The sequence below is a fragment of the Diorhabda carinulata genome, chromosome X, assembly GCF_026250575.1.
Source record: "Diorhabda carinulata isolate Delta chromosome X, icDioCari1.1, whole genome shotgun sequence".
In the NCBI taxonomy this organism is placed as follows: Eukaryota; Metazoa; Arthropoda; class Insecta; order Coleoptera; family Chrysomelidae; genus Diorhabda; species Diorhabda carinulata.
Window position 1 is genome coordinate 15,554,436 of NC_079472.1, and position 14,262 is coordinate 15,568,697.

General features: G+C 30.8%; 1 protein-coding gene across 1 annotated transcript; it reads right to left on the minus strand.

The window, feature by feature from the left end:
* Positions 1–1,125: 1,125 nt before the first annotated feature.
* Positions 1,126–14,198, minus strand: LOC130900722 (myrosinase 1-like). The gene is made up of 9 exons (XM_057811531.1): positions 13,855–14,198; positions 9,758–10,021; positions 9,447–9,702; positions 6,438–6,582; positions 6,259–6,353; positions 4,630–4,923; positions 1,957–2,091; positions 1,746–1,852; positions 1,126–1,685 (listed from the first exon to the last, which is right to left on the minus strand). The coding sequence occupies exons 1-9, from the start codon at positions 13,929–13,931 to the stop codon at positions 1,511–1,513; spliced, it is 1,548 nt and encodes a 515-aa protein (XP_057667514.1). The 5' UTR covers positions 13,932–14,198; the 3' UTR covers positions 1,126–1,510.
* Between the last annotated feature and the right edge of the window lie 64 nt (positions 14,199–14,262).

Consider the following 14,262-nt stretch of genomic DNA (forward strand, 5'->3'; position numbering starts at 1 on the left):
AAAACTCAAAAGAAAGAAGATGTTTCAGCGAGTGTTCTTCAACCAAAACGAACTCTGTAGCTATATTAGAACCTGAGATATAGATGTTTGAATGTAGAAAAATTGCCAAAAACCTACAAAAATCCATAACTCCACATTGAATGTCCGCGCCTAGCTTCTCTCCAACTCAACCGATTTAAGTGTTCAAAAACTCAAAAGAAAGAAAGTATTTCAGCGAGTGTTCTTAAATCCAAACGAACTCTGTAGCTATATTAGAACCTGAGATATAGATGTTTGAATGTAGAAAAATTGCCAAAAACCTACAAAAATCCATAACTTCACATTGAATGTCCGCGCCTAGCTTCTCTCCAACTCAACCGATTTAAGTGTTCAAAAACTCAAAAGAAAGAAAGTATTTCAGCGAGTGTTCTTAAATCCAAACGAACTCTGTAGCTATATTAGAACCTGAGATATAGATGTTTGAATGTAGAAAAATTGCCAAAAACCTACAAAAATCCATAACTCCACATTGAATGTCCGCGCCTAGATCCTCTCCAACTCAACCGATTCAAGTGTTCAAAAACTCAAAAGAAAGAAGGTATTTCAGCGAGTGTTCTTAAATCCAAACGAAGTCTTTATCTTGAATAGAACCTTAGATATTGAGGATAGAACGTGTGTATGTGAAAAACTCCTATAAGTAATGTAGGGGGAAATCGCATTTGAGTATAACTTGAGAATGGTGAAAATTAGATGAAATCCGATGGTTGATGGCTGATCTGTGCATCAATACCTTTCATTGAAAAAAAAAAAAAATTAAGCAAATCGGTTGGGTAGAACGCCTGAACGGACTCGCAATGGAAATCATCAATTTTTTTAATATATAAGCTTACATAATATAAATAACTATTTTTTCATGAAATAAACAAGTAAGTAATCAAATTTCGATAACGTTTTTTAATTTTAACATAAATATTTGTTTGTTAAACATTTTTTTATCCATTTCGATTAAACTGTTCATTTTTGGACGGAGTTCAGTGATTTAATAAATATCGTTTTTTATAAAGTATTTAGATAAAGCTTGTAATAGGTTTCAGCACGAAACACTTTTGAAATACTTTTTATAGAAAGGATTCTTTAAATAATACATTATTAATGTTATTTATCTATTGTTTAATAATTGTAAAATACAATTATATACAAAAAATACATCTACAAGGTGACTCAAAAGAAAGTTTTATTCTATTAGCAAATTGTCCCAAAAACGATGATTCAAGGACTAGAAGTTTCTGCTGTATTCGAGATTTTGGTTATTTGTCAAGTATATCTCTCAATAAAAAACCTTAACGAAATTAAACACTAGAAAAACCAAAATCCAGGCGGACAATGTCATCATAAAATGGCTAAAAACCTGTATATCATACTTAAATACTTAATATTTATAATTTATAAACACTTTATTATAGATAGATTATTTTTTTATTTTATAGACACACAGAATATAACTTTCTTTTCTTACAACCAGTGTATACTTCTAAAGGTACAAATATATAAAGCTTAAAACTGTTAAAATTGGCATGAAATGAATTTTATGTGCTTCGCTGAGTCCATGACGTTCAATAACTTCTCTATAAAAATCGGCAGATTTCTTTGGCGTTCTAGTTCTATTCGGGCTTGTAAAATCTACTTTGTAAAGACCAAAGTGATGACTAGAAAAAAATATAAAATAAATCAATACATAAAAAATAAATTAGTGTTAAATATCTTACTCGTATCCACTGTTCCATTCGAAGTTGTCCAGTAGACTCCAGAATGTATAACCAGTAACTTTGACCTTATCTTTATCTATTGAATTCCAAACTGCCATTAAATAATCCTAAAATCAAAGATAAAATTACGTGTAGAGACAACTGCTTCTTCGGAATACATATTAATTTTTCTATCGACTTCTTTTATTATAACTTTATTCATATTTTTTACCTTTATAAATGTGACTCTGTCAGTGTCTTCTACAGTTCCATCATCAGCAAACCCATTTTCAGTTATAATTATTTCAGGGTTATTATAAGTATCCTTGACCCATTTTAAATAATTTCTAAAACCTTCGGGAACGTACTAAAAATAAACGACAAGGTTTTTTATACTTATATTAGTTTTTTTTATATTATAAATACTACTAATACTGCTTTCAAATTGATGAGGTGTTCTGGTGTTCTGTAAAATCGCCAGAACTGTCTTCCCTAGACTTTTTCCTATTATACAAGGTGTCCAAGGAGTATCCGGTATTTGTTTTCGTGGAGCTTTAGTCACGATGGAACAGTACTCGGGGACGCTTTGCGCATTTTGCGTACGAGCGTATTATCGTAACGGTGATTCAATAGTGACTGTTCATCGTCTGTATCGTGCGGAATATCGTACACGTCACGCGCCAAGTGACGATAGCATTAGGAAATGGATCAGGATGTTGGAGAATACAGGTGCGACAGTTAAAATTCAATACTTGGTCGCCATCGTTCATTTCGCGATGAAGAAACAATTGAAGAAGTTGAGGCGTCGGTTCGTCGAAATCCATCTTTATCCATCCGAAAGCGAAGCCAAGCGTTAAACATCAAAAAATCGTTCTAATATTCGATTTTAAAGGATGATTTGCATTAAAAAGCCTATAAAATTCAATTGGTTCAAGAATTGAAGGATACGGACTATGCTAATCGACTGAATTTTGCGAACGAAATGATGCAGCGATTTAACAACTTTGAAATCATACTGTTCAGCGACGAAGCAAATTTTCACCTAAATGGTCATGTTAATAAGCAGAATTGTCGGTACTGGGCAGACGAGAATCCGAGACGAAAGCATTAACGACCCCTGCACAGCTCAAAGGTCGTTGTTTGGGCCGCTATACCTGCTAAAGGAATTATTGGTCCTTATTTTCATGAAGATCAACGAGACCGAGCAATTAATGTGAATAGTGACAGTTACTGCGATATGTTACGAAATTTTTTGGTCCCAGAGTTGCGGGAGTTTGCAGATTTCAACTCAAGAACGTGGTTCCAGCAAGATGGGGCCACTTGCCATATCTCGAATGACTCGATGGAAGTTGTGAATGAATTATTCTCTAATAAAGTCATTTCGCGAACGGGTAACATCAACTTCGCTCCCAGAAGCCCGATCTTAGTCCGCTTGACTATTTTGCATGGGGATACCTTAAAAGTAAGTTTTTTCAAAATAATCCAACGAACCTAATCCAATTGAAGGAAAACATCAGGTCAGAAATGGCAGCAATATCAAGAGCTTTGTATCGACGTGTTATCGCTAATCTTCGTTCCCGTTTTGAAGAGTACCAGCAACGTAACGGTCATCATTTGGATACTATCATCATTTCCAAATAATTTTCCAATTCATATGGTATCAAAAAACAATAAAAGTTTTTATTGCTTATAAATAGTTTTTGTTTACTTGAATTTACAAATACCCGATACCCTTTCTGGACACCTTGTAGAAGGGTGGTGAAAACTTTAATTATCTGAAGGACAATTAAAAGTTTTTATAGGAATATGAGGAACGGGGACATTCCAGAAAGAAAATGTACGAAATATTCTACTAAAAAACATTAAAATTTATGTAAAAAAAACTTAATTTAACACCGCTTTTCTAGACATTTTGTATATAAAAAATCAGAGGTATATTTAAATATAACAGAAAAACTGTGGATTTTTACGGTCTATTTACAGACGCAAGGCATTTATTTCATTTTTAAAAACCATGATCGCTAGTAATATAATTCCTATCAAATGTGAATTAGATGGGTATTTCCAAAATAAACATCGACCTTTTTCGTTATTTTCGCAAATATTAAAGTGGATATTGAAACGCGTGTTAAACAGTGTAATTAGGAGGGTTTTTGTAGCCGTTAAGTGAATAATTATGGTAATTATTATACAAACCCAAAATACTATTTAATAAAAATTATTGCCATTTGTTTAGTTCTGTCAATTCGAATTAGATATGAATATATTTTTTAGACCACGCCATCTGAAAGTTGTTCGTTCTGTATTTATTTACACACCGAAAGTTGCGTTTTGAGTGTTCCATGTAGTGAAAGTGACAGTTCCGTATTGCAAAACACTTTCGGAACGCTCTGGAGTAGACATTTCAATGTTGACAGTTGACAGTTTCACTTCGATGATTTTTCACCACAAATATGAATCAATGAAGAAATCCTATCGAAGACACAAAAACAAACACATCAACAGAGATTCCATCAACATCTAGTAGAGATATACATATTCCATCTGCATCCAATCCAATACATATTAATAATTGTCCCGGAAGTACAATCAACATTATTTTTTGCAAATAATTAATAAATTAATATTGACATTGCAAATACCATTAAATACATTGTATTGTTCAATAAATAGAATGTTTATAATTCTCCATTATTTATTTTGTTTTCTCGGTGTAATTGAGAAAGTTTTGGATCTTATGCGTCGTATAAAAAATATTGTGTACGCCGCGGCTGAAATACTACTTTGTTGGACTCGTCTGTTGTTCTCCAATAAAGTAGCATTTTCAGTCCTTGGCATACAGATAACTATTATTTGTGTTGGTGGTATTTTATTTGTTTCTCAGCGAACGAGTATTACTACTTACAGAATTCAAGTGTCGATCAGTGTGCCAGTTTTTATCTGTCGTGATAGTCAATCTGAGATCGTTATTGTACGAATATGAATCGTAAGACGGTTCTTCGTCGTCACCTACGATTTTAGTATCGTAATAATTAAGTGCCATGAAATCCACCGTATTATTTATGAGAATTTTATCTTCTTTTGTAAACTCAGGCAAACGTGATCTGGTAAAATTTTCCATTTTACTACGTTCCTTCACTCTTTCTATAACAACTTCGGGCCAATCTCCAAAAAATATCGGGTGGGCATATAAACCAAACTGAAATAAAACAAAAATAAAGAATATTTAAGTTAAATGATTTATTAACAGTGCAAAACTAAAATTTTTAATTTTAAATATTCTGTACACTATCAAATTATATATTAAATTTTTTCCAAATGCAAACTTGTGTGACGTGTTTGTCAAACAATGTATTACTGTGTAATTACATATCGGAAATACTTTTGAAAAAGTCTTTTTCAATTTATCTTAGTATATCGTGATATATCGAAGCAGTGGAAAATGAAATTTGCCTCCTTGGCCCCCTTCATCTTTAAACTTTCGACACCATTCACGCACAACACCATCACTCATGAAGTTTTCCCTATACACACGACTCATTCTCCGATGGATATCTGCAGCTCTACGTAAAAAACGAATCACACTTCGCAATACGCACTTGGCGGGCGCATCAATAATGTTTACGTGGCTGTAGCACAACGCCGACTGATGCCTGAATGTTAATAACGGAGGAGTGTGTAGTGCGGGAGCTTCGTAGTCGCCTACAGCACATGTTCTGCTCGCGTAGAGTCTGTACTGAGCGATTGTAAAAAAAACGGCCATCATAAATTTACTAATGTTTTGTAGTCAGTTCTGTGAACACCATTTAACGTGAAAAATTCTCGTGCTTATATTCTTTCCGTATTTTCAACCACTCTCCAGACCAGTCGGGAAACTGCGTTTCGCTTTAGGTACAACTGTACATTTTTACACTTAATCACGTCTAGAATCTAGAAGATTTCAAGCAAAAACAAATCTAACCTACCTCTCTTCGAAGAACTAACTCAACAAATTTTGAAAATGTTAAGATTAAGAATCTAAAAACTGAAAAACTTGTTATTGTTGAATTTGAAAACCAAAACTATCAAGTGGTGAGCTTAGACAGAAGTTAGAATTTCGTTGTTGAATATGAAATAGTCGATGCTGCAGTGAGTGCTTATAAATTGACTAACAAATAAAAATCGTGGTTGAAACAATAAGGTATAGGCCAGATTTAATCCAAATTTCCTATTGAGTTTAGTCTAAATAAAAAAGTATTATTTTTAGTAGCCCTTGGTTAACTGGTAATAGCTTGCCGCTGCTCTAGATCATTGAAGAGTGTTTTATCTTTTTTTTCATGCATACTACTAGTAGCGTTAATTCCAAAAATGTATAACGACGAAAGATGATAATAATACACTTTGAGGTGAAGAAAAAAAACCGAATTGTGGTCAAGTTTATTTGATGTATTGGTTCGATTTGTACCAACGCGCTTGACAAGTTTGTCAAACAAATTTGATCGTAGTCCTTTATTAGAAAGCATTTATCGGTGTTATTGTGAGAATATTTCATTACCTCAAAAAGTCTTCTTCTTTCAGCTGCATCTGTATCTTCTTTATTATTGGAAGCTGCAATATTCCACGCACCATCTAAAGCCATCGAGAGTTTACCTGAAATTTTAATATTAATTTTTGTAATCACATTCATTTTATTATTTTGATTATTATTGCTACGTTAAATCTTTATATTGTTACCCCCTAATTTTCCGTATTTCTCTTTATATAAACGATAAGCGGATGCGTGAGCTTTTGCTACGTGATATGCACATCTGTAGTCAGATATACCACTTTCAGTAAGACCTGGTGCTTTTTTACCATACCCGTAACCGTGAACGCAAACCTAAAAAAATTAATTTGTGCAAAATTTTACTGCGAATATTCTATTTCGATTATTTTTGAGAGAAAATTTGGGTGTCTCAATGATATGCCAGAAAAAGTGTTCAAATATTTTGGGGTAACACATTACTCCATGTCTAATGTGCTTATTTCAATATCTAGTGGACTTAATTGTAATTTATTATTATAGAGTTCGATGTTCAAATAAAATATTGATTAACCAGAATAAGTACTAAAATATATTTTATTAAATTTTGAATATTAGATGAATAATAAACCATTTGTCGTGTCCAAATTTTGTTATTTTAATAAAATTTCGAATTTATTTTTTCGTCAAATAGATCTACATAACTTAAGTATAATTTTTCAGTTTACGATGGCGTTTTGCCTAGATAAATACAGAAATTCAAGTCTGACGTTCTTGTTCTTGACGCAACTGTGTGTCAGACAGTCCCCAACAAACTTATAACAATAACAAATTTTCTATACAAGGTATAAAAAAAAATTAAACGTCAAAATTTTTATATTTTATTCCTCTTTCAAATAGAATTGGTCTGGCACGTGAATACTTGACCAAAATTTTGCCAGAACAAGATTAAATACTTTATATTTTTGAACTGTTAAAATTTTATCTATTCACGAACTGAAAAAAGATAATTATAAATTTAATTTACCAATTCATTTATAGTATTGTCAACATTTTCATCTGATTGTGATAATGGTAGTATTTTAGATGAACCAGCAGAATCGGTAACAACGTCAGTTAAATTGGAAGAAGTATTTAGTTCAGCCTAAGAATATTAAATGCACTTAAATAAATCGTGGAATGATCGAGACAGTATATACTTATATACGTATATGTTACGTCCCAAGCCCGATCTTGTACGGAGTCTAGCTTCGTACAATGAATTTGTACGAAGTCCGATCTGTACAAGCCATTTTGTACGAAGCCGAGATTGGCGGACGGACTTCGGACAGAGATGATTGTACGAAGTCGACTCTGTACAACGCTGGTTGTACGGAGTCAGAGCATCGATACTCACTCGGTAATGAGCGCGTTATTCCGAAGTAGTACACGCATATATAACAAATCAAATCTTATAAGCATTGTATTTGGTATACATTATAATTTAACTCCAAGTTTTATTGCATTTTGTGAGCACAATTAGCTATTCGCAGTTATAGTACATAGTACCTAACCTAAACTAACCTAACCTAACAACTTTCGTACAATCATCTCTGTCCGAAGTCCGCCAATCTCGGCTTCGTACAAATTCATTGTACTGTATTTTGTGTATGTGTATTTTTTTTATACCTTGTATAGAAAATTTATTGTTGTTATAAGTTTGTTGGGGACTGTCTGACACACAGTTGCGTCAAGAACAAGAACGTCAGACTTGAATTTCTGTATTTATCTTGTCAAAACGCCATCGTAAACTGAAAAATTATACTTAAGTTATGTAGATCTATTTGACGAAGAAATAAATTAGAAATTTTATTAAAATAACAAAATTTGGACACGACAAAGACCACCAGACCAATGGTTTATTATTCATCTAATATTCAAAATTTATGATGATAACTAAGTGGGTTGCTATTTAAGTTTTGAGATAGACAAATAAAAACTAATATTAATAATTTGGTACGGCTCTATTGTTATTCAATACACTTTAGCATGCGTTTGAACCAACGATCCATTCCGATTTGAACGCATCAACTGCTTGTTCAAGACAAATAAAGCTAAATAAAGACTGTACCCACCAATTCGATGTTTTGATTGTTTAAAATTGTTTTTGTTTGAACTGATGAGTCAAAACTCACATTGTCGTTTTCACTTTTGGGAAACTAATGCTGGTATATCATTCAAAATTTAATTCTAAACTTATCTTAGTCTTGAAAGACCCTTACAGTCGATTGTTTTTTAGTTTCGGATTCATATGGATCTATAATTCGACGCCTGTCACGATCTTTTGAAGTACCGCCATCGAATTTGTTCGGCATTACTTTACACGAACTTTTTTTTGAACGATTGTCAAATTATGAAATAACTAACGCGAAAACATATTTTTGACAGCTACGTGTTCATGAGATATTGAATATATGTGAACGTTACGAACAATTAAGTGCGTCTCAACCTCAACACGATGATTCGATGTGGTGCTTCATCACCAAAAGTCGAAGCGACTTGATCGGCACACCGCTATTTAACCCACGCCGAAAGTCATAGTAAATTCAGTCAGATTTAACATATTTACATTACAATTACATCTCAAAACTTAAGTAGGAACCCTCGTATAGCGCAGATACGAAATTTACTTGATTTTGATAGTATGTATCATAAAAAATACAATGTAGATGTTCAAAAGTATAGCTTGGTAGTACTTGATTATATAAAATCGAAATAAGTCCATTTTTGTTGTTTTTTAAAAAATCTGTATTGTAACGAACGAACTTTATTACTTTATCCAAAAAAAGGATCAAGAAATGTTTGTTTTTCGTCCGAAATTAATGATTTCAAAATTTTTGTTTACACTTGTTTACCTCAGTAAAAAATTTTTGTTTACCAGAGATACAAGTGACCTCTAAATACCATTTTTATGCATCTTTTCTATTGTGCACATTTATGAAAATTAAAATATTCCAACTTTTAGCTCATACACAAAAATAAATTAACTTTCCGTTAAATTTCTGTACTGTGAATCAATCATAATTCTATTGAACTTGACACTGATATATTAGAAGTAAATTAGTTGTAGATTTAGATCGCACTCTCACTTTTTTTGAGTTAGTTCATTTTTGTTGTCACAAATTACAGCAAATCCATACGAAAAAAAGTTTCTGATTCGTAAAATTAATAAAATAACTTACTTGTTTAGGTTCATTTATAGTAATCCAAAGTTTAACGGTGGGGAAATACTTGAAAACAACACCAGCGTAATCAGTGAAGTAATCAACAATTACTGGGTTAGTCCATCCTCCTAGGTCTTCCAAATATTGGGGTAAATCCCAATGATATAAGGTAACCATAGGTGTTATGTTATATTTTTCAAGTTCATTGATAATTCCTCGATAATATGTTAGTGCTTCAAGATTTACATCGCTACTTACAATCGTCGGTAACAACCTGAAAAAAACTAGGGTTCAGAATGGACATAAGCGAGTTTCTCTACTATACAAACCTAGACCACGAAATCGAAAATCGGTAATGAGAAAGTTTCAAAGCAGCAGCTAATGCGATGTCTTCTTTATATTTATGATAAGAATCGCAAGCTATTTCAGCTGTATCTTGATTGGCTATTACGCTACGGTTATTAAAAATATAAGTATCCCAAATACATGCACTTCTACTTTCGTTCCAAGCTCCTTCTATTTGATACGCGGCCGTAGCCGCTCCGAAAGAGAACCCTTCGGGAAATATTGTATCGTCTGAAGCCCGACCGAATCTGTAACATACATTTGATTATATTAAATGAAATACTTTGAAAAGTTCGTAGTTTAAAGTGAAATCTTAGTATAGGACGTGCTTTATACATTTTTTTTACCTTAAATGGATCAATTTAGAAATTTATTCATGGTATAATTATGTTGCAAGTGAAGATTGTAATAAAAATTATATAGAATACGGGAAATTGTATTACAAAGCATCTAGAAAGAGATGAATTGTATTAAATGTATCTAGAAGAATAGAAATAATGAGCAAAAGATTAGTTGTGGCACTGGGAACACCAAGTGTGCATCTATTAATCTACTTCGTTCAGGATATGAGATGATTCTAGCCACCAAAGATCTTTATCTTTTATTTCATACGCTCCTAAGTCTTCCGTAGTTTTTCATAATTCTAGTTAATGTGGACAGAGATTTCGTTCTGTACGTAATAATTTCCTAGAATACAAGAAGTTGTTTCAAATATTCCATAAAATACGGAAAATTGTATTGAAAAAAAGTGTCCAGTAGAAGATAAATCGTATTAAAAAATGTTTAGAAACGACGACGAGCTGTATTAAAAAGTGTTTAGAAAGAGAAAAATTATATTAATAAATATCTAGAAGGGAAGGAATCGTATTAAATAGAACCTATGAGACAAGAAATTTCAGAAAAAATTGTATCAAAAAATTCGTATTAAAGTGTTTTAAAAAGTGTCCAGTAGAAGATAAATCGTATTAAAAATTGTCTAGAAACGACGACGAGTTGTATTAAAAAGTGTTTACGAAGAGAAAAATTATATTAATAAATATCTAGAAGGGAAAGGATCTTATTAAATAGAACCTATGAGACAAGAAATTTCAGAAAAAATTTTATCAAAAAATTCGTATTAAAGTGTATTAAAAAGTGTCCAGTAGAAGATAAATCGTATTAAAAAATGTTTAGAAACGACGACGAGCTGTATTAAAAAGTGTTTAGAAAGAGAAAAATTATATTAATAAATATCTAGAAGGGAAGGAATCGTATTAAATAGAACCTATGAGACAAGAAATTTCAGAAAAAATTGTATCAAAAAATTCGTATTAAAGTGTTTTAAAAAGTGTCCAGTAGAAGATAAATTGTATTAAAAATTGTCTAGAAACGACGACGAGTTGTATTAAAAAGTGTTTACGAAGAGAAAAATTATATTAATAAATATCTAGAAGGGAAAGGATCTTATTAAATAGAACCTATGAGACAAGAAATTTCAGAAAAAATTGTATCAAAAAATTCGTATTAAAGTGTATTAAAAAGTGTCCAGTAGAAGATAAATCGTATTAAAAAATGTTTAGAAACGACGACGAGCTGTATTAAAAAGTGTTTAGAAAGAGAAAAATTATATTAATAAATATCTAGAAGGGAAGGAATCGTATTAAATAGAACCTATGAGACAAGAAATTTCAGAAAAAATTGTATCAAAAAATTCGTATTAAAGTGTTTTAAAAAGTGTCCAGTAGAAGATAAATCGTATTAAAAATTGTCTAGAAACGACGACGAGTTGTATTAAAAAGTGTTTAGAAAGAGAAAAATTATATTAATAAGTATCTAGAAGGGAAGGAATCGTATTAAATAGAACCTATGAGACAAGAAATTTCAGAAAAAATTGTATCAAAAAATTCGTATTAAAGTGTATTAAAAAGTGTCCAGTAGAAGATAAATCGTATTAAAAAATGTTTAGAAACGACGACGAGCTGTATTAAAAAGTGTTTAGAAAGAGAAAAATTATATTAATAAATATCTAGAAGGGAAGGAATCGTATTAAATAGAACCTATGAGACAAGAAATTTCAGAAAAAATTGTATCAAAAAATTCGTATTAAAGTGTTTTAAAAAGTGTCCAGTAGAAGATAAATCGTATTAAAAATTGTCTAGAAACGACGACGAGTTGTATTAAAAAGTGTTTACGAAGAGAAAAATTATATTAATAAATATCTAGAAGGGAAAGGATCTTATTAAATAGAACCTATGAGACAAGAAATTTCAGAAAAAATTTTATCAAAAAATTCGTATTAAAGTGTATTAAAAAGTGTCCAGTAGAAGATAAATCGTATTAAAAAATGTTTAGAAACGACGACGAGCTGTATTAAAAAGTGTTTAGAAAGAGAAAAATTATATTAATAAATATCTAGAAGGGAAGGAATCGTATTAAATAGAACCTATGAGACAAGAAATTTCAGAAAAAATTGTATCAAAAAATTCGTATTAAAGTGTTTTAAAAAGTGTCCAGTAGAAGATAAATTGTATTAAAAATTGTCTAGAAACGACGACGAGTTGTATTAAAAAGTGTTTACGAAGAGAAAAATTATATTAATAAATATCTAGAAGGGAAAGGATCTTATTAAATAGAACCTATGAGACAAGAAATTTCAGAAAAAATTGTATCAAAAAATTCGTATTAAAGTGTATTAAAAAGTGTCCAGTAGAAGATAAATCGTATTAAAAAATGTTTAGAAACGACGACGAGCTGTATTAAAAAGTGTTTAGAAAGAGAAAAATTATATTAATAAATATCTAGAAGGGAAGGAATCGTATTAAATAGAACCTATGAGACAAGAAATTTCAGAAAAAATTTTATCAAAAAATTCGTATTAAAGTGTTTTAAAAAGTGTCCAGTAGAAGATAAATCGTATTAAAAATTGTCTAGAAACGACGACGAGTTGTATTAAAAAGTGTTTACGAAGAGAAAAATTATATTAATAAATATCTAGAAGGGAAAGGATCTTATTAAATAGAACCTATGAGACAAGAAATTTCAGAAAAAATTTTATCAAAAAATTCGTATTAAAGTGTATTAAAAAGTGTCCAGTAGAAGATAAATCGTATTAAAAAATGTTTAGAAACGACGACGAGCTGTATTAAAAAGTGTTTAGAAAGAGAAAAATTATATTAATAAATATCTAGAAGGGAAGGAATCGTATTAAATAGAACCTATGAGACAAGAAATTTCAGAAAAAATTGTATCAAAAAATTCGTATTAAAGTGTATTAAAAAGTGTCCAGTAGAAGATAAATTGTATTAAAAATTGTCTAGAAACGACGACGAGTTGTATTAAAAAGTGTTTACGAAGAGAAAAATTATATTAATAAATATCTAGAAGGGAAGGAATCGTATTAAATAGAACCTATGAGACAAGAAATTTCAGAAAAAATTGTATCAAAAAATTCGTATTAAAGTGTTTTAAAAAGTGTCCAGTAGAAGATAAATTGTATTAAAAATTGTCTAGAAACGACGACGAGTTGTATTAAAAAGTGTTTAGAAAGAGAAAAATTATATTAATAAGTATCTAGAAGGGAAGGAATCGTATTAAATAGAACCTATGAGACAAGAAATTTCAGAAAAAATTGTATCAAAAAATTCGTATTAAAGTGTTTTAAAAAGTGTCCAGTAGAAGATAAATTGTATTAAAAATTGTCTAGAAACGACGACGAGTTGTATTAAAAAGTGTTTAGAAAGAGAAAAATTATATTAATAAGTATCTAGAAGGGGAAGGATCGTATTAAATAGAACCTATGAGACAAGAAATTTCAGTAAAAATTGTATCAAAAAATTCGTATTAAAGTGTTTTAAAAAGTGTCCAGTAGAAGACCAATTCATTAAAAAGTTTATAACAAAAGGAAATTAATAGGTTATTAACCAATTTCCACATCAAAAATTTATTCAAAATTTCTATTTCCAAGTTTTATGCGGTAGAATAAAATTGTATATATAGAAAAAACTTAATGTCTTTTTACATTACCATCTGTATAGACTTCTGTTCACTTCAAAGCACGCATTGTATATCAAGCAAATAGATTAGCAAGAATCAAACGATTTACCTGAGGCATAAGAGGAAAAACAGAATTACAGCTCCTTCTTTCCGCATTTTAATTCCGAATGGAACGGCGACTAACATGACATGACAACTTTGTCGCGGCGTTAAGATTAAATAAATAAAGAGATGATTTCACATTATTGTTGAAAATAAAATGTTGATAAATCTTTAAACACTTATCCACTTATCTGAAGATCTATTTTTAATTTGATACAGCGATTTTCATTGTACGAGCAATCAATTAACAATTGATAAACGAGAGTAGTGAAATTGTTCTCATCTTAAAATCTTAAAATTTGTTTTTTCTTAAAATGATAAATGGTATCGTTTATTTTTCTTCTAATTTCTAAACGTCGGTTTATCAAGCTGTCAATCACACGTGACGTTGGGTTCAATATGGTCAAGGTACAAA